The sequence below is a fragment of the Solanum lycopersicum genome, chromosome 7, assembly GCF_036512215.1.
Source record: "Solanum lycopersicum chromosome 7, SLM_r2.1".
Taxonomy (NCBI): domain Eukaryota; kingdom Viridiplantae; phylum Streptophyta; class Magnoliopsida; order Solanales; family Solanaceae; genus Solanum; species Solanum lycopersicum.
In genome coordinates this window covers 6,673,951-6,701,684 of record NC_090806.1, presented here as the reverse complement: position 1 = coordinate 6,701,684, position 27,734 = coordinate 6,673,951, and the positions used below count along the sequence as shown (strand labels likewise).

The window sequence follows — 27,734 nt, the reverse complement described above, 5'->3', positions numbered from 1 at the left end:
ATCTTTATCATTTGTAGAAGGAAGAGTCCGAAAGAAATTGTTGAGAATTTTTACCTAGACGTGGCTCAAAGCTTCATTTGATCTCTTCCACGACAAGTGTGGGGTAGTTTCCAAAAAATCACTTTAAGGGGGAGTATGAAAAATAAAGATGCTTTTTTGGAATTACAAAAATCCTAGATTATTAGGGAAGTTTCTAGAATAATGTAGTGTAGTCACTTAGATAAATATCTTGTAGAAATATCTAGAGTAATTATATATTTATAGAAAATCATGGAATAGTCTAGATTTTGTAGTATGTAGAACCATCCATAGTTTAGTATAAATATGGGATGATATTGTATATTTGTAAAAACAAAAAAACCAAAGAACAACTCAAATAAAAGTATCTTCTTTCATAAGCAAGTTATGTTTTCTAGGTTAACGATTTGGGGCTAACAAAAGGCTTCCCGAATTGTACTTTTCTTTTGCTATTCTCTACTGTCTTTACTAACCTACCAAGCTTTTCCCCTACCTCAGCTAGGATTGTGTGGTCGTAAAATTCCATTGGTAGCTCTCGAAGTCTAATCCACATTGCAGATTTCATTTATTACTCATGGCTCTAAATCTTGTTGGTTTTCCTCCACTGTCATTTCTATCTAAGATAATTTAATATTGAAAATCAAAATTATGCAATAACTTGCGAATGTTTTGAAAACTAATTTTCATAAAATATGCTTATTACTTATATTGTGTTATTTCACTGTGTAGAAAGAACAGGATAAAGCTATTAACACTGAAGAGGAAATACCGGTTCATCTCCGTAATGCTCCCTCAACTAAGGCATCCGAGGTTGTTTTTCATATATCTCTTCCTCTTTTTTTTATCATAGGGAAATATGTTATGAAAGTATTTAATCTTCTGAAAGTATGCCATTTCAACCTTCCCATTAGTGAGGTATTTATCAGTAGTCTCTAAACACACGATGAACAAAGTCGAACGAACATGTTGTTAACTACTGGATCCATCAATATTTACTCCCATTTGTACTTATCCTTATGGTAATTGGTATTTATATCTCAAATAAAAGGGTCTTCTTCCATAGACAAGTTATGTTTTATAGGTTAATTATTTGAGGCTAGCAAAAGGCTTCTCGAATTATACTTTTCTTCTGCTATTCTCTACTGTCTTTATTAACCTACCAAGTTTTTCCCCTACCTCGGCTAGGATTGTGTGGTCGTAAAATTCCTCTAGAAGTCTAATCCACATTGCCGATTTCATTTATTACTCATGACTCTAAATCTTGTTGGTTTTCCTCCATTGCCATTTCTATTTATGATGGTTTAATATTGAAAATCAAATTTATACAATAACTTGCAAATGTATAATGTGAAAACTAATTTTCATAAAATATGCTTACAACTTATATTGTCTTATTTCGCTGTGCAGAAAGAACAGGATAAAGCTATTAATACTGAAAAGGAAATGCTGGTTCAGGTCCGTAATGCTCCCTCAACTAAGGCATCCGAGGTTATTTGTCATATATCTCTTCCTCTTCTTTTATCATAGCGAAATATGTTATGAAAGTATTTAATCTTCTGAAAGTATGTTATTTCTGCACTGTGAACAAAGTCTAATGAACACGTTGTTAACTACTGGATGCATCAAGGTTTACTCCCATTTGTACTTATCCTTATGGTAAATTGGTAATCATATCTCAATTAACAACAAACATGTCTAACATCTCAATATCATATTAAGTTGAAGACTTGTCTCATATGTAAGTTCAAAACATTCGGTAACACATTGAATTTACTACTCATTGTATTGCTGTCGAACTACCGGACTCGTCAGTTGATCAATCTACAATCACATTATATTGATCTCCTGTCTTATTTCACTGTGCAGAATGAAAAAGGTAAATCTATTGTTACTGGCACTGCAGAGGAAAGACCGGTGCATAAACTGAAAAGGGTAACGTAGTGATCTCTTTTTTTAATTATTATTTTTTATCATAGAGACATATGTTCTAAAATTATTTACTAGTTTTGTCTTTTTTATAATTTTTCAGCCGGGAAGTGTTTCGCATTTGTGGGTAAAGAATTATTTTTCGTTCCCTTCGACTGCTTATCGGAAGAATGAGAAATACTAATTCCAACATACAAGGAAGAACTATGGGGTCTATTGGTTTCTGTTCCTTTAATTTATCTTATTGGCGTTCAATCTCTAAGGCGGGTTTCCGCTGAGAACGGAATATTGTTTGTGGTTCGCTATCAGTACTTGTTTTAGAGAGACATAAACTCAATTTCAGGGTCTTTTCCTAGCCCTCATTATATTTTATGGTTTCTGCAATATGTTTTTCTCCTAGTACCTTTATGTTTGGTTTTGAATTGGAATTATTCTGTTCAGTATCATTGAGTTGGAATTAAAATATTTTGTGTTTTTTGGTGGACTACTACTACTCGTCTTTTTCTCTGTTTAAGATTGACTTTCAGTTTGGTTGTAGTGTGTATCTGTCGGCATAGTGGAACGTGTAACCCCCCCCCCTGCTATTTCACTCAACTACGTTTGTTCCTTTAATTCATAGCTTAAAAGAACGCAGCCGCGAGGTCTTGTTCTGACAAAGGTCAATTTAGACTTTGGGTATATGTTCGTAGATGACCTAACTCGTGCTGTGAATCGGTTTTGAATTTATCCCAACTTGAATTCCTCTCCAATGTTATCAAAACCCGTTGCCTTTTACTGAAATTTTGTGTGATAGTTTTTTCCACTATTATAGCGATTATGCAACCTAAATTCCCAAGAGAATGATATTCAAAAAGTTGAGGAACGAAGTAACCTCATCCAATAGCTTTATTGAAAAAAACCCAACTCATCCTGCTACTCCCCTTCTATTCTATGAAATTTCCTTTCTATACAAACAAGTTATCTATCCACTTTCTATCCTTACATTTTATACCTCTGCTCATAAATCTGCCTTTACTCTCCTCCCTGATCTTCTTCATAATTTCCATCGGTCTGACTATTGCTTTGTTCCACAATGCTCCATTTTGTGCTTGCCAAATATGATATATTAGGGCTGCTATTATTGCTCGGATAAGTGCTCTGCTGATCTTCCCTGTGGCTTTCCTTGCTAGTCTCCTCCATATTAGCCTCCAGGTTAGTTCTTTGTACCGCCATTAAGCATTTCATTGAATACTCATATTCAAAGAAGAGATGTTCTGGTTTGCACCCACACAATAAGCATTCTGTTTCCTCACATATTCCCATCTTTGCATAGTCAGCCAGCATATAAAACTACGTTCATTGTATTCCATGTATCTCTCCACCATGGCCATTGGTTTCCATTTACTGACAACCATCAATAGCCACTTTGAATTGCATATTCCCCATTTTTTTCCTACATAGCCTGCTGTAAATTTATCTTTGATGCTATAAATTATCCTCCAGTATTAGCAACTATTCACACTCGGTTTTTATTGCCACCAATCTGCCCCTTTTATATATATATATATATATATATTTCGTGCACCCATTTGACCCAACGATTATCAGCTTTGCTTGTTACATTCCACACATTTAGCAATAGAAGCCTCATTCCAAGCCTCCTCTTTTTTGCTACAAGTGGTGCTTTAGATGCTCAAAACGAAATTCCTACAAACTGCCGTTATACTCTTCATGACCTCCTTAGGTAGTAGGAAAATTGTTGACATGTATATGCATTAGCACTTGTATTCTTCCGGCATATGATAGGTTACGTGTTCCCCATGTTCTGACTCTATTTGTCAATTTATCTACCAACATTTCACAGTCCACTACTGAAATATTTTTAGCTTATATGGGAAATTTAATCCATGTAACATCTCTTCAATAAATCCCCATTCTACATTGTCATACGCTTTTCTCAAATCAATTTTCACCAAACAACTTTTGGTGGTTTTCTTCCTGTTGTACAATCGCACAAAATCTTGACAGATGAGTGTGTTTTGTACAATGGTTCTTCCACGCCCTTTGATTATCTGATATGATGGTTGGGAGTACCTATTTCAGTCTATTACACAACATTTTCTATATCACTTTGTATATAGTATTACAACATGCAATGGGCATGTAATCTGTGACATTTCCTGCATGTGTTCCTTTTGGTATTAGAGTGATCATTTACTCCTCTTAGCATTTCTCCATTCCCCAACAATCCTTGAAAAATTTGCTCTCATATCCATCAGGTCGCCCATAAAGCTTGTTTCACCTCTGCCTTTGTAAATGCCTCTGTTATTTAATTTTCTAATACAAATACAGCATCGATATAGGGTTCTTTGTCCTAACCTGTGAACTTGATTGTATGTTTATTTTAGTAGCTTAAAGGCAAAGAATAGAGGCGAATCCATTTCAGCGATCATGATATCATTTCATCACATTACAAGGAAGCCTTCATTATAGGATAAGGGTTAAAAAATACCATAAGTTGGACCATTGACTTTTTTTTATAATCCAAGTGATTTCAAATGTATAATGTGTAGAAAAAGAGCAAATTTCTCTATAAATTAAATCACTCGACTATGAGAAATTACTTTGTTTTGTATTAGGTCCAATAATGGAACCCTTGAAAAAAAGAGGATGAATCGAAATATAGCTGCTAAGATAAAACTAGGTGCAATGAAACAGACTGACCTAGTGGATAAATATATAAAAAAAATAATAATAATTAGACCGGAGAATGCAATTGATTGCATTATAACGTCTCAATTGAGCATATCGAGCCAAGCTCGAATTGACGTAACGAAGAACAATATGGAATCTCTTTTGCTACTTTCCCAATTTACCATTTTATAATTTTATAGAATTATAGCTACTAGATTTAGATAAGAATAACAAAAAGAAAACTATATTCTTCTTGAAAATACTTGTTCCATGATGAAAATCCTTGATGACATTTGAATCTTTGTCCATTAATAACAAGTCATATATAGCTAGGCAGCTATTCATGAAATTAAATTTATCCACATGAAGTCATGTAGCTATCAAATATTGAATGCAAATTTGTCATCATTTGTACATCACTCATTATATATACCACTATGCATGCTTCGATAATTCAATTCAAACCATATAGTAAAAACAACTAAGAATATATTAAAGGAAAATAAACAATGAAATTTCATGTTGTTATTTTGATGATTTTGGCCTTGTTGCTAACCGCGACAAGTGCACAACAATGTGGAAGACAAGCTAGAGGGCGTGCCTGTGCCAATAGGTTGTGTTGTAGCCAATATGGGTTCTGTGGCTCGACTAGGGCTTACTGTGGATTTGGTTGCCAGAGCAATTGTCGCCGTTATGATGCCACTGGCAAAGGTCAAAAACTTAACGATGATGAACACAAGAATAATGATGGTCACAACTAATGAACGTATGATATGATGAGCCTTGTAAAAAGAATAAGGTATAAATCATGTATATTGTGTGTGTTTGATATAAGTTGTAATTTTAGAATAAAGTGAGAGTGTTTTATGCGACTTTCACTAGGAAAAGAATAGTGTCATGTCTTAAACACTATATATGTAAAAATTATTAATGTTTGTTAAACAACACTAAAAATGTTGTCTGATACTTCCTCAGCTTCTTATCACTTGTCATAGTTTATTTTGTTTTTGAGAATTAAACGATGAACCTTGGTTAACTTCTTAAGATGTTCTTTTTTCATCATATTATATTACTTCTCGTATAGTTTTTTAGTATCTAGATTTATGTTTTAAAATATTAAATTGATGTATCTATTATAACTTGAAATCTCGTTAATTGACTCACGAAAAGCATAACATAACAACTGAAAAGAAACCTACCAATTGTAAGTAGTAGAGCTATTATTATATTTTATGGTTGAGTATTACTATCTAAAAATCTAAATAGATGTGATGACACTTATTCAATCATCATCGTAGGTGAACCACAACATATTTTTATATCAATTTAATACAGTTATGAATAAATACTATAAATAATTGTTTCACAATGGAAAACACATAAAAAAGAATAAGCATTACATCACCCAAAGCCTAATATCGCAAGTACAAGAGCGGCTAGATAGATAGACAGATATATACAAATAAATAGAAATAGATAAGTACATAAATACATAGATAGATAAACAGATACATACAAATAAATAGGTATATAGGTAGATAAATAAATAGGTAGATAGACAAATATGTACAAATAAATAGATAGATAGGTAGATAATAGATAGATAGATACATAGAAGATGGATAGATAGATAAATAGAGAGATAGATATATATGTTAGAGTTTTTCCCTTATTTTTTTAACTTTTTGAAGTAAATTTTTTTTTTTAAAAAAATATATTACTATAAATGTTTTTACTTTTGATGAAAGGAAAATATATTTTTCTTCTATATTTGGTATATTCTTCTCTTAGCGAAAAAGTTCGAAAATCTATAAATTGAAGATTCTTATTCTCATCACAGAAAAAAAGAGCATTCACTGTTAGTCGTTTAAAATTCTTGTTTATGGGAGATTTTCTCCTAAACATATTTATGATTTTCTTAAATATCATTTTTCAATATATATGTAGGTCGCTTAACCAAACCATATTAATAATATGTCAATAGTATATTTTTATTTGTTGACTGATTTGTCAACATTATATTTTGCAATTATAATTATGAATAATCATATGCCTATTATATGAATATATCAGGAAAAAAAAAAGAAGAAAACATATAAAGATGATATCAAAAGTAATGAAGTGATTTTTGACCAACCTTAATAAACATCAAATTGAAATAGAAAACAAACAAACTAGTACACATATAGTGTTCATGACCTGATGACACTATATTCTTGTTCTTGTGGAACTCACAAATACATACATGTTCCCACTTTATTCTACAAATACAAATTTATATATTTTTAATCACACAACCACATGGATATTACCTTATTCTTAATTATAATAGCCTTTAAGCTAAAACACACTAGGAAATTTGATTTAGTTGCATTGGCTCTGGCATCCTGGTCCACAGTAAGCAGTAGTAGTGCCACAATAACCAAATTGACTACAACATAACCCATTGTCACACAAAGCTCCACCAGCTTGGATTCCACATTGTTGTGCATTTGCTATACTTAGCAACAACGCTAAAATAGTCACAATAACCACAACAAACTTCATCAATTTCATTTTTTCTTATTTTTATGCTTCTTATTTTCCCCTTCTTCTTCTTCTTTTTGAGATGGATTGTAAGTAGAATGCATATGATATTTATAGCAAGTGATGTGCTAATTATGTTGAAAAAATTAAGTTTCATGTGTAGGAGAGATGAAAATTTAAGTAACGTGTGAGAATGATATTTTTTATTTATTTTAGGCATAATATATAAACGTGTATTTTAATTTGTCTTTACTTGATATATTTCTAACTGTGAATGTGCTCAATTAGACACTTAAACTTTATAGATTGAACAAGTAGATACCCATGTCCTACATGGAAATTCATGTTCTACGTGGTATTGTCCTACATAGTGTCCTATGTGACATACTAAATTTATTATGTGTATTTCACTATTATACATGTTTAAGTATCCACTTGTGTACGTCCAATGTTGGAGGGCATTGATAACAGTCAAGACCAAGTTAAATTGACATATTTATATATTATGTTTTTATTTTGATGCAAACCATAACAACACAATTATTCATTTTTGAAAATTGATTAACAAACACAATTTGACACAGTGTGTTCCAAGAGATTTCTTATTTCCACAACATTATTAGAAAGGACAAATTGAAAACTTAGAAAATAATTATATTTTCAAAGAGGTTTATCTCAAAAGGTGGTTTTTACTATAAAAGGGAGAAAGAGGAGATGAAGTTTATCACAACACTACCATATTTGTAACCTTTGAAATTTCATTCACATAAATAATGATCAGGCGGCTGAGTCAAAAAAATCCTCTTACTGAAAAATTGGTTTAAATATCCTTTCTAAATTATAACCGAAATTTCAACGATATATCTTAAATAATTAGGTCTTATATCGCCTCCTCCCTAACTTCTTACCTTTATATTTTTTTTACACTTTTTATGCTGACGTGAAACCTTCAACCTGTAGGAAATATAGAAGAAGGATACTATCTTTAAAGAATGTTCAAGTTTTATATAGGCTACTTACGATCACTTGAAATGATTAAAATCTTCAATTACATCACTATTTATACTACTCCAAATAAAAAATAAAAAGTCTCGCACAATTAACTAATAACATGTATTATAAAATCCTAAAAGACTTCTTGAAAAACTAAGACAATATTAAAAGGCTAAACATCAAAGTGTGAATGCATTAATTTCAACACCCCCTCCCCCCTAATTCATTAATTTCAACACCCCCTCCCCCCTAATTCATTTGCTTGTCAACTCCAATATGTCTTCTCGAAGATGGCAAAACTTTTCACTTGGAAGTATTTTGGTGAAGATGTCAACAAGTTGTTCTCCCGTGTGACCATAATTGTAACTGAATTTCGCCTTTCTCTATTGCTTTTGAATATCTCCTTCTTAATTGAATTTTGTTTTGTAAATTCAGTTTAAGTTTCACCTTCTCTTTCTTTGGGTATACTCACACACTTTCAAGTATTATTTTTCTCAATTTTTTGATATTTTCTGCCAAGGCTTTCTTCCAAACATCATGCTTTATTGCCTCCTCATAATTTTTTTTCTCAAAAAAACCAACAAAGTTGCATCTTTGATAAATTTCACTCAATATTTTTGTTCCTCTTGGAGGACGTGGTTCATCATCTCAATCTCAGATTTCTCCTTCTTGAGAGATATCTTCGTCTTCTTCATCCTCTTCTTAATTTGACACATAAAGATATGATAGAAGTATTCTCTACCTTATTCTTAGTATGTACTCCATCTGTCCCTAGTTACTTGTCCATATTTCCTCTTTTATATGTCCCTATTCACTTGTCCATTTTGAAAAATCAATAAAGGACAAAAAAAAATTCCTATTATACCCTCATTTAAACTTTTTAAAAATTTCTACGTTTTAATTCATCCTTTTTGAAATCATATTAAATAAGGATAAAATTGTAACTTCACTGTGTTAATTATTGTTATCTTAATATGTGTGTCTTTTCTAAAGTGGACAACTAAATAGGGACAGAGGGAATATTTCAGGAAGGTCTTGCATTATGTCCTTTTGCTTGAGAAGATTCAAACCATGAAAATTCAAGTGACAATTTTTTGTGTCAAAGCCATGAATTATCTACAATTTCATTTTTTAATGCATTGTATTGATTGTAAAGGAATTATTCTATCATCTCTACTTCAACAATGACTTGATTTGACTCAATTATATGATAAACCTTGCAATAATTATCTCTAAACACAAAATAATAACCATTTTTCATGAATTGACCAATACTTAGCAAATTTTCTTCCAAGTGAGGAACATAAAGCACGTTATGAATTTGCTTACCGGTCCCTTTTATGTTGATCAAAATGGTACTTTTACATTAGGTATAAACTAAGTCTCCATTTCCCATTCTCACATTAGTAGTGATGCTACTATTAATTGAGAGGAAAGTTTTTTGCATCTCCAGTCATGTGATTGCTACAACCACTATCAACATACCATTCATTGTTTTTTTTTACTGAAGTATCAAATTGAGAAGCAAAGAAAAGGTTTTCTTCCTCCTATTCTTCACCAAAATTTGTTTACTCCTGTTGCTTGTGCCAACAATCCTTCTCAATGTGACCAAACTTTTTAGACTATTACTTTTCTCACCATTTTCTTCAATCTTCTTAGAAGAATCATCATGATTTGCTTCTTTTTTGGATTGTAATTCTTTTTTTCTTGATCTTTTGAGAAATTTAGAGATTCTTCTCGATTGGAGAGTCGTCACTTTGGATTTTCTTCACGAAAAAATATAATATGCGCTTCTTGTGTGCACAAAATGATCCAACACTAGCTCTTTGATAGAAAGTTTAGAAATATCTTTCGTTCTCTCAGTGATAGAAACAATGTAGTGAAACTAATTAGAATTTTTTTCACAAATTGTTGGTTAGAAATTGTATCGCCGTGATTTCTCATTTCATTAACAATATTCATGACTTGTGCAATATTCATCTGCTTTTTTTTCCAGATTCTATCATCTTGAAGTTTTAAAACTCTCTTCGAAGATTTTGAAGATTTATAGTGATTACCTTTTCGTCGCCATACACATCTGTTTCTAGAGATTCCCAAGCTTCCTTTGCAGTCTCACAAGTAACAATTTTTGCAAAATATGCTCTTAAGACTCCCATTTTGATTTTGCTCAAGGCTTTTGCATCTTGACGATATTTAGCCTCAAGATTTTTAATCTCTGGTATTGAAAGTTCACCATCATTTTCTGGATCTTCATAACCACTTATGACAATAGTCCACAAACCTTTAGCTTTCAAATGTTTTCTCATTCTTATCTTTCAGTATTCAAAATCAGTTCCATCAGAGAAAATAGAGTAAAAACAACTGAAGAATCAATACCTTCATTTATTTTGGATGCCATATTTTTTTCTCAACAATCTAGTGAGAAATCTGTCAAACCAGTCAGTCTTTTACATGGAGAACCCACGGTATTTTTTTGACTCCGAAGACCTTGAAACATTTATCACGAAGGATAATCTAAAATACACTCTCAAAACTTTTCATCTCTGCTATTGAAAGTTCACCATCATTTTATGGATCTTCATAACCATTTATGACAATAATCCACAAACCTTCAGCTTTCATATGTGTTCTCATTCTTATCTTTCAGTATTCAAAATCAGTTCCATCAGAGAAAATAGAGCAAGAGAAACTGAAGAATCAATACCTTCATTTGTTTTGGATGCCATATTTTTTTTCTCAACAATCTAGTGAGAAATCTGTGAAACCAGTCAGTCTTTTACATGGAGAACCCACAGTATTTTTTGACTCCGAAGATCTTGAAACGTTTATCACGAAGGAGAATCTAAAATTCGCTCTCATAACCAAATTCTCATATAGAAGTCCTGGACTTCCATATTTATGGAAAATATTGTCTCCACAATTAGGATTTAAGAGTGAATGTAACATTGGGTTATTAGAAAGTCGACATGTGTTGTTGCGGTTCACTTTGAAAGATTATATTGCAATATTTTCAAAAACTAGTAGGTCGATAAGTTTGCGGGTACTATTATACCGTTCAGAATCCAAAAGTGGACTCCTTTTAGTCCTAGAGAAGAAACCTCCATTGTAATGGCATGGATTTCTTTTCCAAGTTTACCATGTCAATATTTTGCTCGTACTGCTCTATTTTCGATGGCTTCAACGGTTGGACATCCTCTAGATGTAGATCGAGCGACTAATGATAAAACACGACCTAGTACTGCAATGATAAAGGACTCCTAATAGGATTCGACGTGTATGACTACTGGGAATCGTATGTCACTACAAAAAATTAGTGAATCATTTCATTCCTAGTTGACTTTGGTCAATAAGATTAAAGGACAAAATTCAATACTTCAACTCTCGTCTTTAAGATGCAAATAATTTCGACATGACTTGAAGTAGGGGGCATTTGTAATCATTTAAAATTTATTTAAATATAAATTTATTAAATGGTTTGAATTGTATTAAATTAATAAATATATTAGTCCAAATAAAGATTATGGATTAATATAATTGATTTAATTATTTAAATTCAGATAAATATAATTTAATTAAAGCCCGCTCGATAAAGCCCATATGATTTCACTTAAATCTGATTGGTCGAAAGGAGTCATATTCCAATCGCAACTCCTTTATTCTAAAACTATAAATAGGGGTCTCATAATTCAGAAAAGAGGACAAATAATTTTAACAAGAAGCTAGAGAAAGCTCGTGGATCAAAAGCTGTAGATTTCTCTACAAGTTCAAGAATTCAAACATTCAAGTTTCAAGAACGATCAAGTTCAAGTCGAAGATTAAGTTCAAGAACAATCAAGATCAAGACCACCAGATTCAAGATCAAGCTCCAAGCCCTTGAATTCAACTAGAAAGTCAAGATCAAGATAAAGTTCAAGTCAAGATCAAGATCAAGTCCAAGTTAAAGTCAAAGATTAAGTTCAAGAACAATCAAGATCAAGATCACCAGATTCAAGATCAAGCTCCAAGCCCTTGAATTCAACTAGTTTGTCAAGATCAAGAAAAAGTTCAAGTCAAGATAAGATCAAGTCCAAGTCCAAGTGTAAGTTCAAGATCAAGTTCAAGAGCGATCAAGATCAAGACCATCGGATTCAAGATCAAGCTCTAAGCTCTTGAATTCAACTAGAAAGTCAAGATCAAGATAAAGTTCAAGTTCAAGTTCATTAGAGATTCATGAACAAGCTTTAAAGCCCTTGAATTTATATTTGAAAAGGAGAATTCAGAGGAATCATAGAGATTGTAACACTCGCATTTGAAATAATTAAATCGATTGTTGCTATAATCTTCCATTCTTGATTATTGTTTTCTCGACGCGAATTTTATTGTTTACAATATGCACTCAATAAAAGAAAAGTATAAGGTAGTATCAATACAAGTCACTATGTACTGATAGGCATATCATATTCCGATTCAAATTAGAAAGAAGCAACACGCAAGTCAAATAACAAATAGACCAGACTTTAGCACATAAACAATTCACAATCAACAAGCATAATTACCACAAAGATCAACTATATCAATAGATTAAAGATGGTTCAGTCATTCATTACTCACTACATCATGATAACCATAAGTAAAGTATACACACATACTAAGTGACTTATATATGCAAATATTCATTTTTTGCACTGAGATAACTCCATCCATGGACCACAATGGCGTGGTAATCGACTAATATATATATATATATATATATATATATATATATATATATATAAAGCAAAATATACCATAATATTTGACAAATTAAAAAGTTAGTATACATAAGTAGTGTGCAAAAACTACTAGATAACTTTTGTACATCTTTTTGTTACTTTGGTGTTGATCTTGTGCAAGTTCATTCGAAATCAACTTTGTATATACATATTTGTATACAATAGTGGAGTTAATTTTTTATTAAGGAATTTAGTCAAATTAAAATATAAAAAGTAAATAGATAATAAAAACTAATTTATCTACACCTACAATATAATTTTTCATGAAGAATATCATTAATACTATTATCATACTGAAGAATGCTTTGGTGAAAATTATAAGTACTAGACATTAATACTAAAAATGTATAAATATTAGGTGAAATAAATAAATATGAAAGATTGTCACAAGAAAATGAGTCTGCCCATAAACAAGAGAGGACATTTTTCTTTTTTTAGTGAAATTTTTCTTTTGCCAAATATAAAATTACATAATATCAAACATCAAAAAATGACCTATCCGTGCAATATTTTGTTAGAACTCATTTGTTTGAATTTTTTCCCTTTAGTAGAAAAGAAAAAAATAATTACCAATACTATCCACTATTTATATAGCAAGTAGCCCTCCACTCCCACCCCACCCTTAAATTTAAAGAAATTATTTAATGGTACCAAAAATTTAACTTCAATTGCAGAAATTAATATAACTTTACAAATAACTTCTGAAAATAGTAATAGATACGTAATTTTATTTTAATTTTGTACTATCAAAAATTAAAAAAAAAAATCAATCGACTCCAACCTTTAATGATACCAAAATCCATATAGAATCAAAGAAGAATGTGGCAAAATTAGTTGGTGCATAATAATTTTCCACAAGGATTTTGTCAAACAATATATATATATATATATATATATATATATATATATATATATATATATTTGAATGTTTATTTCCTAGAAATTACGGTAATTGACTAATGACTTTATCCTTTTGACCTTTTCGTAGTTGGCTTTGTCTTAATCACAATTAACTTAATTTTCAAGAGATTTAATTCTACAGCATAAACAGTTTAACAGACGCTATAAAATTTGGCTTGTGAAGAGTATATTTTCTAAAAATATTTCCAATTAATTGCACTCTTCAAAATAAATAAATTTTAAAAGTTTGATGAAACAAAAAATAAAAATAAATTGAACTTATAGAAATTTTTCTCTTTAATATGTGAGTCGACTCCTATGAAAATTATATCAAATGACTTGAAAATGGTTGGTATGTGGGATTGTAGACGGTGAACTTTTTGTCAGTTATCTCTTTTTTAAAAAAACTATTTAGTAAATATTTTCTACGTTTCACAAAGAATGACTTGATTTGACTTGACACGATGTTTAAGAATATAAAGAAAACTTTTGAATCGTGTGGTCTTAAATTAAAGTTAAGTTTATTGTACAAAATTGTTCTTTAATCTTGTGGTCTTAAAATGTCACGTGAAAAACTAAAACTAAAATGTTATCAAAAAATAATTTCATTCTTTTTAAAACAGACTAAAAAAAAGAATCATTCTTTTTTAAATGGATGGAATAACACTTTTTATTGTTCTTGTGAATTATGAACTTTATAAATCACGATGTATAAATCAATTTTAAGCAAACCGGTAAACTATAAGAAAATACTAATTTATAGTTTAAAATTTTGCAAGTTAGTACAAATGTTAAACAATAGTTTAATTATATTTTGCAATAGGATTAAAAAATATGTGAACAGATATTAAAATTGAATCTAAACATTTATCAAGAATTATATTTACACACTTCAAAAAAAAAAAAAGATAAAATTTATATGGTAACTTTATATAGAAATATTTGCATAAATCATCAACCTATAGTAATCTTAAAATGGACTACTTCAAACAAAGATGACCTCATTAATAAAATAAGAGCAACATAATCTTACTTCCATTGACTACTTCAAAAAACTTTATATTTACAAATTTTCAAATGCTTATAAAATGAATGGATTTTGAATTAAAAGTACAAATAAAATCCAAATTCACTATCTAGATCTCATTAATCATACTTATCCAAAAATTTCAAGAACATCAAGAAAAAGAAGGGGAAAAAATGGATTTTTGGAAGTTTTTTGGTTTTGTGAGAATTTTAAAAGAATCCATTCAACTTATTCCAAAGAATGGAAAAATCTTGGGATTAATAACCTTTTTTTACCTTCTTTTCACCTCAATATTCTTTTTATTTTTCAAATTCTCCTCTGATTATTTGTTAATAGACATGTTTATTAAAGAATCCTTCATTCCTATTTCTAGTATACATAATTCTTCACTAGGTAATCTACTTTTTAGGATTAAACAAAATTTTGAACTTGTTTTAGCCATTGATTTTTCATTCTTTTTTTCCTATTTATTCATCTCAATTTTCTCCACCAACACAATAATTTTAATTTCTTCTATATCATATTATAATAAAACTTTAAATTTCAAAGATTTAGGTATCAATATTTTTAGATCATGCAAAAGGCTTATTTTCACAATGTTTTATACCACAATTATTGTTATTGGATATTTTAACTTTTGTTTATCCGTAGCAACTCCTTTTTTAGCTACATCTAATTTATATGATTTTTCAATTGTAATTATTTTCAAGATTTTCGCGTATATTATTTATTTATATTTATCGATCGATTGGGTGATGGCATTAGTGGTTTCAATTGTTGAAGAGTGTAATCATGGAGTTAAGGTTCTTGGAAAAGCTGGAAAAATAATTAAGGGAAATGAGATGAAAGGGTTTATGTTAAATATTGTGTTTAATTTATTGGCTTTAGTTATTTATTTGGGTACTCAAATTATTATTAAGAAATGGAGTTTTAACAAGAACAATTCAATGTTGATTTTGGTTAATGGTTCTTGTTTATTGAAGGTATTTGAGCTAGTAAATTATACAGTTTTATATTTTCATTGCGAGAAAGAAAAAGAGGGAGAAGAGATTATTGAATTGCAAGAAAGTATTTGAATATAGCAAGATCGATGACTTACCATTAATAATTGATGGTACAAATTAATCGAGATCGATCATTGCAATAGTTGGTTTTCAACGTAGAAGCTAAGTCCTAGTATATATACATGACTATGCACTTTTCAATAAGAAAGTTATCAACTCGAGTTGATTATGTCTCTATCATTGTAACATTTGGCCTTATTTTAACCCCCCCCCCCCCCCCCCAAAGTGTACCTACTTGTGGAAAAGTACTAAAAAGCAATATTTATGGTAAAAGAGTAAGCTTCGAATTTTGGACCTTATTGCTCATGATATTTCCCGGTCAGTATTAGAAATGAACCAAAATAAAATGGCACGTATGGAACCACATATTAGACTACTCCAACCATGTTCAAGTTTGAATAAGTCAACAAATGATCTTAGAAACATAATTAGGTACTTTGGTTCATATTAAATAAAGGAAAAAGGGTCTGATATACTCTTCAACTTTGTCATTTAGAGATGATATACCCCTTGTTATGAAAGTGGCTCATATATACCCATACTTTTAAAAAAAATGGCACACATATACCCTTTTCCTCTAACGGAAATGAAAAAAAATATAATTTTAATCTAAATTTTTATTATTCTTTTCTAAAAAATATAATCCCATATGAGTAAATTTAATCCCCATCAAACATATTTTTTTGACTTTTTTTTTGTTTCAATGACTAATTTATAATTATTATTTTGATAATCAAATTTATTTATGTTTCACTAATATTTTTGTAAAACTTATTGTAGATGACCAAAATTTTTATTCGAATACGAAATTAAATTACAATACACATGTTGTGCGAAATTTGAGATAATACGAGAAAATATATAAACGAGAAAAACAAGACAACAGATTTACGTGGTTCACCAATAAATTGGCTACGTCCACGGGAAGAGAGGGAGCAGTTTTATTATGGAGAGGCAAAAACCAGAATTACAGAATAGGGTTTGCCATAGCGTCTATATATAGTGCTAAGCTACGCCCTAACAAGCTTGGGCCCAACATACAGAATCAACAGAAAATAAAGGGCCCAATACAACAACATTGTATACCGTCGGGCCGGGGGCGTCTCCGCCCCCCCGAACCCCCAGGCCAGAGGGCGCGTCGCCCCCCTGGACCCCCCGACTCGCTGACCAGGCAGCGAGACCCCCGTCCTTTCTGTTTGTAGCGGGTCCGATTCAAGGCATTCAACAAATCTCCACCTTGACTTGAATTCTCCGAACAGATTCTTCAGACGCACTATGATAGTGCCAGGCCTCCCCCTCTTCCTCAGAGTTGCCCCGCAGGACAATTAACAGCTTCTGATGTTGAGCAAGTCCAAACAATGTTGAAACTTGCTCTGTGGAACCGGCTTTGTGAACATATCAGCAGGATTATCAGCAGTTCCTACTTTCTTCACCTTGATTCTCTTCTCACTTCTCAGAAAATGATACCTTACGTCAATATGCTTGGTTCTCTCATGATGGACTTGATCCTTGGCTAGACAAATTGCGCTCAAACTGTCACAATACACCGTAGCCTGATCATGATGCAGACCAAGATCACTAACCAGCCCTTTCAACCAAATCCCTTCTTTTGCAGCCTCTGTCAAGGCCATGTACTCCGCTTCCGTAGTAGACAAAGTCACTGTAGGTTGCAAAGTTGCCTTCCAACTGACGACAGATCCTCTAAGGGTAAACACATAGCCAGTCATCGATCTTCTTGTGTCAACATCTCCAGCATAGTCTGAATCAGAATAGCCAGTAACCAAGCACTGAGTATCACCTCCATAAATGAGACCAACGTCAGATGTACCTCTAAGGTACCGGAAAATTCTCTTCACAGCCTGCCAATGTTCTCTCCCTGGTTGTCCCATGAATCTGCTCACTACACTGACTGCATGTGCTAAATCTGGCCTTGTACAGACCATAGCATACATCAAACTTCCTACGGCACTGGCATAAGGGACTCGTGACATATACTCCTTCTCTTCTTCTGACTGTGGAGCGAACATGGCAGTGAGATGGATATTGGCAGCACTGGGGGTATCAATGGGCTTAGATGAAGACATGCCAAACCTCGCCAAGACCTTCTGAATGTAGCTTCTCTGTGACAAGAAAAGTTTCCTTCTCTCTCTGTCTCTAATGATCTCCATCCCTAAAATCTTCCGAGCGGCTCCCAGATCCTTCATCTCAAACTCAGCACTAAGTAAACCCTTCAGCTTCTGAATGTCATACTTCTTCTTTGCAGCTATCAACATATCATCTACATAAAGCACCAGATAGATGAATGAATCATCATTGAGCCTATTGTAGTAGACACAACAATCATATGAGCTCCGAGTATAGCCCAACTTCACCATATAGCTGTCAAACCTTTTATACCCCTGCCTTGGAGACTGCTTAAGTCCATATAAGGACTTCTTCAACTTGCAGACGTGATTTTCCTTCCCTGGAACTTGGAAACCATCCGGCTGAGTCATGTATATCTCTTCCTCCAACTCTCCATGTAGAAACGTTGTCTTCACATCAAGTTGTTCAAGCTCCAGATTCTGATATGCAACTATCGCTAGTAACACTCGGATGGAAGTATGTCTGACCACTGGTGAGAAGATCTCATTGTAGTCCACTCCCTCTCTTTGGTTGAAACCTCTGGCAACAACCCTGGCTTTATACTTGACTCCTTCTGCTGGTGATATCCCTTCCTTCTTCTTGAAAACCCATTTGCAAGTAATAATCTTTCTCCCCGAAGGCTGTATGACCAGATCCCATGTCTGATTCTTGTGTAGGGACTCCATCTCATCTCCCATAGCAGCAAACCATTTTTCAGAATCAGAACTTAAAATGGCTTCTTTGTAAGTAGACGGCTCAGATGTATCTACCTCTTCAGCAACCTGTAGTGCATAACCCACCATGTCCTCAAAACCATACCTCGTAGGTGGCCGAACTCCAACCCTCCTTGGCCGATCTTGAGCTATACTCTGATGGATATCTGATGGCATAGATTCTGGAATATCAGTTTCTGTCTGTGGCTCTTGATCCTCCTCTTCAGGTTCCTTTAAATCGCTCTCGTTCTGAATGACTTGAAACTCCACCTGTTTGTCAAGACTCCCAGTTTCTGACGTAGTTGTAGGCTTCACAATGGTTCTAAGCAGAGAACTTTCATCAAAGACAACGTTCCTGCTCATAATAACCCTCTTTTCTGCTGGAGACCAGATTCTGAAACCTTTCACTCCATCTCCGTAGCCCACAAATACTCCCTTTTTAGCTCTTGGTTCTAACTTACCTTCACTGACGTGATAGTAAGCCGTACAACCAAAAGCTTTCAGATTTGAATAATCAGCAGCTTTTCCTGACCACATCTCCATAGGTGTCTTGCACTGTATGCCTGTATGTGGTCCGCGGTTAATCAAGTAGCAAGCTGTACTAACCGCTTCTGCCCAGAATCTTCTATCTAGCCCAGCATTAGAGAGCATGCACCTTGCTCTCTCCAGAAGTGTTTGATTCATCCGCTCAGCTACACCGTTCTGCTGTGGTGTATTTCTGACTGTACGATGTCGAGCAATCCCTTCATCCTTACAGAATTGATCAAATTCAGACCAACAGAATTCCAGCCCATTATCAGTTCGCAACCTCTTGATCTTCTTCCCTGTTTGATTTTCCATCAAAATTTTCCACTCCTTGAACTTCTGGAAGGCTTCACTTTTATGCTTCATCATGTACACCCAAGTTATCCTTGAGTAGTCATCAATAATGGACACAAAAAATCTGCAGCCTCCCAAAGACTCAACACGGCATGGACCCCAGCAATCAGAATGGATATAATCAAGTGTGCCTTTTGTTCTATGAATGGCCTTTGGAAACTTGTTGCGATGTAGTTTTCCAAAAATACAATGTTCACAAAACTCTAGGCTCTTAACCTTATGACCAGCAAGTAAATCCTCCTTTGACAGAATTTGCATCCCTCTTTCATCCATATGACCAAGTCTCATGTGCCATAACTTAGTCATATCCTTCTGGTGAAATTCTGATGATGCAACATGGGCTGAACCTGTAACCGTGGAACCTTGTAGAAAATACAAAGTACCACGCATGACACCTTTCAGAATCAAATTTGAACCCTTCCAGACCCGCAAGACTCCATCTTTTCCCGACCAGCTGAATCCCTTGCTGTCCAAAAGACTGAGAGATATCAGATTTTTCGTCATCAATGGAACGTGCCTGACCTCGTTCAATGTGCAGAAGCTACCGTCATATGTCCTTATCTTGATCGAGCCTGTCCCAACCACCTTGCAGACAGAACTGTTGGCCATCGAGATGCTGCCTCCGTCTACCTGCTCATAAGTCGTGAACCACTCTCTCCTAGGACAGATGTGATAGGATGCCCCAGAATCAAGAACCCACACATCTGAATGATGAGTGTGCTCATCCGCAACTAGGGCAATATCTTCTTCAGAATTGGTGTCTTCTTCAGCAACAGCAGCAGACACTGATTGTTTTTCCGATTGCTTCTTCTTCTTCGGACAATCAAATTTCCAATGTCCCTTCTCCTTGCAGTAATTACAAACATCATCCGGTTTTGCACCCTTCGACATCGGCTTATTTTTCTTTCCGCCGTTTTTCCTTCCCTTTCCGCTACTGGTGAACAGACCGGAAGGCTGTATGTCCGTACTTGTGCCGTTAGCCTTATGCCGTAATTCCCTGCTATGAAGGGCCGATCTGACTTCTTCCAGTGACACAGTATCTTTCCCAACAATGAACGATTGAACAAAATTCTCAAACGACATTGGGAGAGATACTAACAGAATCAGGGCAGCATCTTCATCCTCGATCTTCACATCGATATTACGCAATTCTAATAACAAAGTATTCAATTGCTCTAAGTGTTCCCTGAGTTGTGTACCTTCAGCCATTCGTAAACCGAATAGACGTTGTTTCAGAAGCAGCTTGTTGGTTAGAGATTTTGTCATGTACAAACTCTCCAGCTTCAACCACAGACCAGTAGCAGTCTCTTCATCCGAGACCTCCGTGATGACGTCATCCGCGAGACACAGCATGATCGTCGAGTGCGCCTTTTCCTCCAGAATCGCCATCTCAGGAGTAACGACGGCGTTCTTGTCTTTCGACAACGGCGCCCAGAAGCCTTGCTGTTTCAACAAGGCCCGCATCTTGATCTGCCATAAACTGAAACTGTTCCTCCCTGTGAATTTGTCGATTTTCACGTTCAAAGCAGACATCTCGAATTCTCCAAGAACACCGATTAACCGAGAGGCTCTGATACCAATTTGTTGTGCGGAATTTGAGATAATACGAGAAAATATATAAACGAGAAAAACAAGACAACAGATTTACGTGGTTCACCAATAAATTGGCTACGTCCACGGGAAGAGAGGGAGCAGTTTTATTATGGAGAGGCAAAAACCAGAATTACAGAATAGGGTTTGCCATAGCGTCTATATATAGTGCTAAGCTACGCCCTAACAAGCTTGGGCCCAACATACAGAATCAACAGAAAATAAAGGGCCCAATACAACAACATTGTATACCGTCGGGCCGGGGGCGTCTCCGCCCCCCCGGACCCCCAGGCCAGGGGGCGCGTCGCCCCCCTGGACCCCCCGACTCGCTGACCAGGCAGCGAGACCCCCGTCCTTTCTGTTTGTAGCGGGTCCGATTCAAGGCATTCAACAACACACAAAAAAATAGTTTAATTTTTTAGTCTTTAAACTAAAGAATGAAAGAAAAAAACAAAACAAGAATAAGAAATTCGAATAATTATAATAAAAGAAGTCAAAAAATAATTTATGTATGAAAAAAATTAAAATATACCTTGAACTTTGATAGAAGAATCATATATACTCTGAAATAATTTTTTTAAAAAAAATAGAAATAATAAATATAAATTTAAAACTATTTTTTTAACTTCTGTTAAATGAAGGGTATATGTGAGCCATTTTGTAACGGCAGGGGTATATATGAGCCGTTTGTATAACGGTAAGGGCATATATGAGCCACTTTTATAACGAGTGGTATATCAGTTCCAAATGACAAAGTTGAGGGGTATATCAGACCCTTTTCACTTAAATAAAAAATTAGATATGCTAGGTGAGATAATTTGTAACACCCTCACAGTTCTATTCTTAGAATCTGAATTTTCCGTTGTAAGTTTATAACCTCGCATAGGTCTGCATTAGTTGATTGAGCGGACCAGGTTAGCTTTGTTGTAATATAACCTATAGTGTATTTTTCGGACTTAGATTGATTTTATTTTGGGGTTGCATCCCATATTCTAGATTTCATAGATATTTAGATACACGACTATCAGGTTCTTGAGAGAGTGTGGGTTTCCGTGAATCTTTTGATAATGGTTGATATAAAGACTTGTTTTGCTTATTAAAAATGTTGTTTCAAGTGCTTAATTGCTTGTGTAATAGTAAATTATTAGTTCTATTAACGGAGATTTAATGTGGATGCCTCTCGTGATGGGTTGAATGGTGACACTTTGGAGATGCAATCTGAATGTTAAGTAACAGAGTTATTTGGTGGGATTATGTTGGTTAAATTACTTTCTTATAGACACAACGATTTAGTAGAAGTACATGAACGATAATTATACCATTTCAAGTGTACCGTAGACTAGGCAATAGTCTGTTCTTATGAAAACTATACCTTGTTATATCTTCCGAATTCAGAACTAGTGTTTTTCTTCTGCTAATAAAAACTCCTATTACTATATGAATTGCAAATATGTTTACAATAGATAGCCTTTGACACCTTCTCAGGATCGTTATCGTTTGGAAGCTTTACCTCACGGTGATTGAAGCTGCATTTCTTGGCTTATGTGGTCCTCGCCTTTCGTCACTTCATTTTCTTTTGCCCCCCATTCTGCAGGTTTGTGTTCTGTTGATGCTGAAAAAAATACAGCTGTTTGTACTCGTTGAGATTGTCTGTCGTGATGCAAGTTCATCATTCACAATGCATCCTGTTTTATTTGAGAATTTTCGCGTCTAGCTAAGTCAGAAGCAGCTTTTGCAGCATTTGCCTCATTGATAGCCTGTTTTAGGATGTCTCTCAATTTGTAGTTTTCTTCCTTTGCTGCTTTACTTCTTTGCTCGGCTTCTTTGAGAGACTCGTTGAGCTTAGTAGCTTCGTGTAGAGCAAGATCTCGTTCTTCTTGAACTTCTTTTATACATTCAATAAAGCTCATTTCTTTCCCATTCCAAGACGAAAGTGACTCATCCGCCTCTAATTTCAATCTCTCTGCTGTGTTCCTATACAATTCTGTTTCCCTTTTCGCTTCATCCAAAAACATTTTATATCTAGCCTTTGTGCTTTTGACAATCTCTTTCAGATTTCTAACTTCCTTTTTCACTAGTCCTAATTCTTGTTGTGTAGCACAAAGCTTATCTTTCGCCTCAGATGCTTCGTATGAAACTTCCTTCAACGCCAACGCCAAATCATCTAAAGCCTCTCTGCTCTTTTCCTCTGCCTCATTTGCCAATTTCATTTCTCTTTTTAGCAAACTCATCTCATCATTCAAAGCCTTGACCTTTGATGATGCAATCTCCTCGTTCTCGTTTCTTATCTCCTTTTCGGTTGAAATTTTAGTGTGAGAAGTGTCGAAAGACTCAATCTTTTCATGAAGAGAGGCTATTTCAAGCATGGATTCTTCGAGTTCAATCTTGATTTCTTCAAACTGTCTTGTCTTAGCTAACCAAGCATCAAATATTTTCGACTCTGATAACTTCTTCTTCTCCAATTCATCTTCTAATTCTTGAACCCTTCTCTTAAAATCAGATAACCAATCCGTTACACGAATCTTGAATGCTTTTACAGGACTAAATACATCTTTTTCTGGTATCGTGAGATCACATTTTATCGCCTTTTCGACCTCCAACTTCAAACACTTGATATTCTTATCTTTTATCTTTAACTCTTCTTGTTTGTTAGTAAGCAATTCCTTCAAAATCCTAACTTCTTCATAGAGTTCACTTGATGTTATTCCATCAATCTCCTTGTGAGCTACTTGTCTTATCTCACTTAGTTCATTTATAGCTTCCTTCTTTTCTCCTTCAACAAAACATAATTTCTCTCTTGTCTCTCTCAAATCCTCTTCAAGTTTTTCTATTTGTTCTTGCATAACAACACGTGTATCGTTTCGATTCTACACACACACACAAGAAAAGAAATAAAAATCTAAATTTTTGGACAAATTGATAACAAAAATGACATAACAACTATATATGATTACAGTCTTACATATTAGGCCACAATCTCAAACTAGTTTGTATCCATTTGATACCATAGTGAGTACCTAGATAATAAGTAAATTCACAACTTTTTATAATACCTTAGATGAATGGTTAAAAGAGGGCTTCCTATCAAGAGAAACAAGTGCATTGGTATCAATTTGTGATCCCAAAGCATCACATCTACAAAGTTTGGATGCAGAAATTGTTTTTGAAATGATTGATGAATTTTTCCTCTTTCCAGAATCATTATTGGACCCTACTCTGCAAATCCTCCAAAAAAAAAAAAGAAAACATCAAAAGATTAAGTCTTTATGATTATGCATAAACTCAAATATTCAATTAACATGACCAAACAAAAATAGTCAGTTGATCTTCTTATCTGTCTAAGCCTTGATGGAATATAACAAGCGACCAGTAAAATAGTTAAGTTGTCTCATACCTTGACTTGGAACGTAACATCATGCGTATGCGTCTCGAATCACTACTCATCGAAGATTATTCAAGAAAAATATATCAAAAGTTCCCACTAATTTAATTATGTATACCAAAATTGGTGGTAGAGAGAGTGAAGGCCCTATGGCTATATACAAAGTTGGAAGCTCATATGTAACGTCAAAAATCCATAAATTGCAACATATAAATAAAAGTAAATGTTGAAGGACAATAAGTAATTTAATAGCATAACTAATTGATTTTAACAGTTTCAACCTTGCATATTTATTTTTGTTAACTAATTACTATTATAATAAAAGTAAATATATACATGTTACTTTTCTAATAAATCTTAGATGACGTTATCACACAAATTAAATAATTAGATACTTCTTGCTTCTTTCAATATATACTATATTATATTGTTCCTAGTCCATGCCTCGTTTGGCATGAAAGTCAACTAATAGTTTCTTTCCTAGTCCCTAGATATTTTATTATTCTTTTTTATAAAAATCGAAGGATAGAATATTTACTAAGCGTAAAAATTACAATTGAAGAATATAAATGAAAGCCATGAACTAACGTCGATTTTTATTTAAAAAACTGATCCTGTCCGTTGGTTTTAACCCTCGATTTTGATCCAATTTTTTTAGCAATGGGCATGTTTAATGCAGCGTCTGAATTCGTCTAGGGGCTAGGAAGCATGATTTATTTTTCAATTTTGTTTTGTTTTAATCAATGCTATGCCGCTCTAGTTTAATAAACTATAGTATAATTCAATATTATTTTATTCTCTAATAACTACTGCAACAAGTAACTTAATATATAGTTTGTTTAGCTTAAGTTACAGTTGCCACTTGGCACTAATTAAGTATATCATGTTTCAACACACAAGTCTCCACATTTTCAGTTTTATCTTTCATTGACGTGAGATTCGTCTAAGATTTCCACATTTTCAATTTTATCTTTCATTAACGTGAGATTCATCTAAGGTGTGATATGCATCCGTGTTTGTGAAGAATTCTATTAGTCTTTCTACTACTATGGACAAAGGTTTTTTCCATGGAAAATTAGCGAAAGTTTATGCTATAAAACATGATTTTTATTTTTCCACTCATTTCTCAAGGAATCAGCTCATACTTTTAACTATATGGATGGTATAATTAAAATATTGGTAATCTGTGGATTTATATTTGTTGATTTAAAATTGATGGATGGTATGATTAATTTTTTAGTGATATGTTGATATAGAACTATAAAAAATAATCAATTTATAATTGATGGTAGAATTAATTTTACTTTTTAGTCATATGTTCCTTCCTTACAAAGCGTAATATCATATAATCTAATGAAGTATATATCAATTTTTTAGTATCACCAAGTTAATTTACAAGGTGTACAATGTGGTGTTACCTTTGTGTCAAGGTCAAATCTAATAACAATTAAAACCAATTGATGGATTTGTTGGTTAGAAAATAATGGCGATTTGCTGATTAAAAGTTGCAATAAGTATATATTCTGATGTATGGTTTGACTAGTTTTTTTGGTGATATGTTGATTTAGAATTATAAAAGATAGAGATAAAAGTCAAAAACACATCTAAACTATTCACTTTTTTTTAGTTTCATACCTAAATTATTGAAAGTGTGAATTTCATACCTAAACTATAACTTTTCAGTTTGAGAAACACACTTCAGTGGTCCATAATATTAATTATTCAATTATTAGATAAAAATTAAATAATAAAAAAATAATATTAATTAAAAATTAAAGATTACTATCCATATAAAAAAATTTAATTATTTTTCTTATCTCACTCCACCACCTCCTTCACGTATCCCCCCTCCCCCGCGATAACCCCATCCTTTTTTTTAAAAAAAAAATATTTATAAAATATTTTTAAAAATTTCATATTTCATCCTCCCCCCTCCCCCTCCCCTCCACTCCCCTCCCCCCTCCTCCCCCGATAGAAATTGATATTATTTTATTTAAAAAAATCTACCCCATACTACATAATTTTTCGCTCCTAATTTTTAATTGTTTTACATTTTTCTTATTTTGTGTTAGATATGCACGTACATATATTTTTAGAAAAAAATAATACTAGTGTACCGAATGTAACATAAACAACTAAAAAATATAAAAAGTCTTGCGGCAACAAGTAAAAAATATTTTCGATATGTATATCTAAACATTGGAAAAAATATTGAAAGCAGAGGGTTAAGTGGAATGAGTAGAATTATATTTTTAAGAAAATTAATTAATATCTAAATTAGTATTGGATAAGGGGGAGGAGATGAAGTAAAAAATGAAATACTTTTATAAAAGAAATTTAAACAAAAAAAAAAAAACTTTAGAAAATGGTGTGGGGTAAGAAAAATATTTTACATTTTATTTTATAAAGAAAATATTATTTTTTTAATAGTTTTTAAATTTTCAATTTTAACTAATACTAATAATTTATTTATTTTTTGTCAAGGTTGAATATTTTGTCCATGTGGAGTGTAATGTGGAAATTCTTTAAAATAAAAGAGAGAGTGTATTACACATACCATGATGAGTGTGGTATAAAAGAGAGAGATGTGTTTCTCAAACTAAAAATTGATAGTTTAGGTATGAATCTCAAACTTTTAATTGTTTAGGTATGAAACTCAAAAAAAAATATAGTTTAGGTGTGTTTTTGACACTTATATCTAAAAGATATTCATTTATAATTGATGGTAAAATTGTTTTAGTTATATGGTACAACCATATGACGTGTAACACCATAATCTAATCAAGTATGTGCCAACTTTTTATAGTTAATATCTCAGATGGTCACTCAATTATGCAGTCTTTTCTCAGAAAGTGACTCAACTTTGGTTTCTAACTCGAAAGTCACTCAACTATGAGTTTTTTCTTAGAAAGTCACTCAACTTTTGTTTTTATTTAAAAAACTCATTCAACTGTTAGTGTTTAACTTACAAAGTCACTCAACTATGAATATTTTACTTACAAGTCACCCAATCTATTTACTTAAATATTTTCATTAAACTTACAAACATAAAGTTTGCATTTCTTACTAAAATTTTAAAAAATAAAAAAATATTCATTTAAATCATTTAATAACCCGATCCGCCATAAATATAATATATTACCTTTTATTTTACTTCTTTTCTCCAAT

At 32.9% G+C, this 27,734-nt stretch overlaps 2 protein-coding genes across 3 annotated transcripts; one reads left to right on the top strand and one right to left on the bottom strand.

Annotated features, from left to right (window-relative positions):
- Nucleotides 1–371: 371 nt before the first annotated feature.
- Nucleotides 372–4,403, top strand: LOC104648175 (uncharacterized). Its single transcript, XM_069287180.1, has 5 exons — nt 372–607; nt 748–828; nt 1,426–1,506; nt 1,885–1,950; nt 2,048–4,403. The coding sequence occupies exons 1-5, from the start codon at nt 593–595 to the stop codon at nt 2,126–2,128; spliced, it is 324 nt and encodes a 107-aa protein (XP_069143281.1). The 5' UTR covers nt 372–592; the 3' UTR covers nt 2,129–4,403.
- Nucleotides 4,404–22,538: 18,135 nt separating this feature from the next.
- LOC101244011 (putative WEB family protein At1g65010, chloroplastic) lies at nt 22,539–24,775 on the bottom strand. 2 transcript variants are annotated; one of them, XM_026031897.2, is made up of 3 exons: nt 24,579–24,775; nt 24,238–24,400; nt 22,539–24,051 (listed from the first exon to the last, which is right to left on the bottom strand). In XM_026031897.2, the coding sequence occupies exons 1-3, from the start codon at nt 24,626–24,628 to the stop codon at nt 22,858–22,860; spliced, it is 1,407 nt and encodes a 468-aa protein (XP_025887682.1). In that variant the 5' UTR covers nt 24,629–24,775; the 3' UTR covers nt 22,539–22,857. The 2 variants fall into 2 exon arrangements, with proteins under 2 accessions (XP_025887682.1, XP_025887681.1); XM_026031896.2 differs by having other exon boundaries at nt 24,238–24,409; nt 24,579–24,755.
- Nucleotides 24,776–27,734: the final 2,959 nt, after the last annotated feature.

What these genes read in the sequence shown, in the direction of transcription:
- LOC101244011 (XM_026031896.2), bottom strand. Translation starts at nt 24,628, where the DNA reads ATGAGTAGTGATTCGAGACGCATACGCATGATGTTACGTTCCAAGTCA. An exon ending in ATGTTACGTTCCAAGTCAAG is followed by an intron (nt 24,410 to 24,578) that starts GTATGAGACAAC and finishes TTTTTTTTGGAG; the next exon opens with GATTTGCAGAGTAGGGTCCA. An exon ending in CTTTTAACCATTCATCTAAG is followed by an intron (nt 24,052 to 24,237) that starts GTATTATAAAAA and finishes GTGTGTGTGTAG; the next exon opens with AATCGAAACGATACACGTGT.
- LOC104648175 (XM_069287180.1), top strand. An exon ending in CCTCAACTAAGGCATCCGAG is followed by an intron (nt 1,507 to 1,884) that starts GTTATTTGTCAT and finishes TTCACTGTGCAG; the next exon opens with AATGAAAAAGGTAAATCTAT. An exon ending in CGGTGCATAAACTGAAAAGG is followed by an intron (nt 1,951 to 2,047) that starts GTAACGTAGTGA and finishes ATAATTTTTCAG; the next exon opens with CCGGGAAGTGTTTCGCATTT.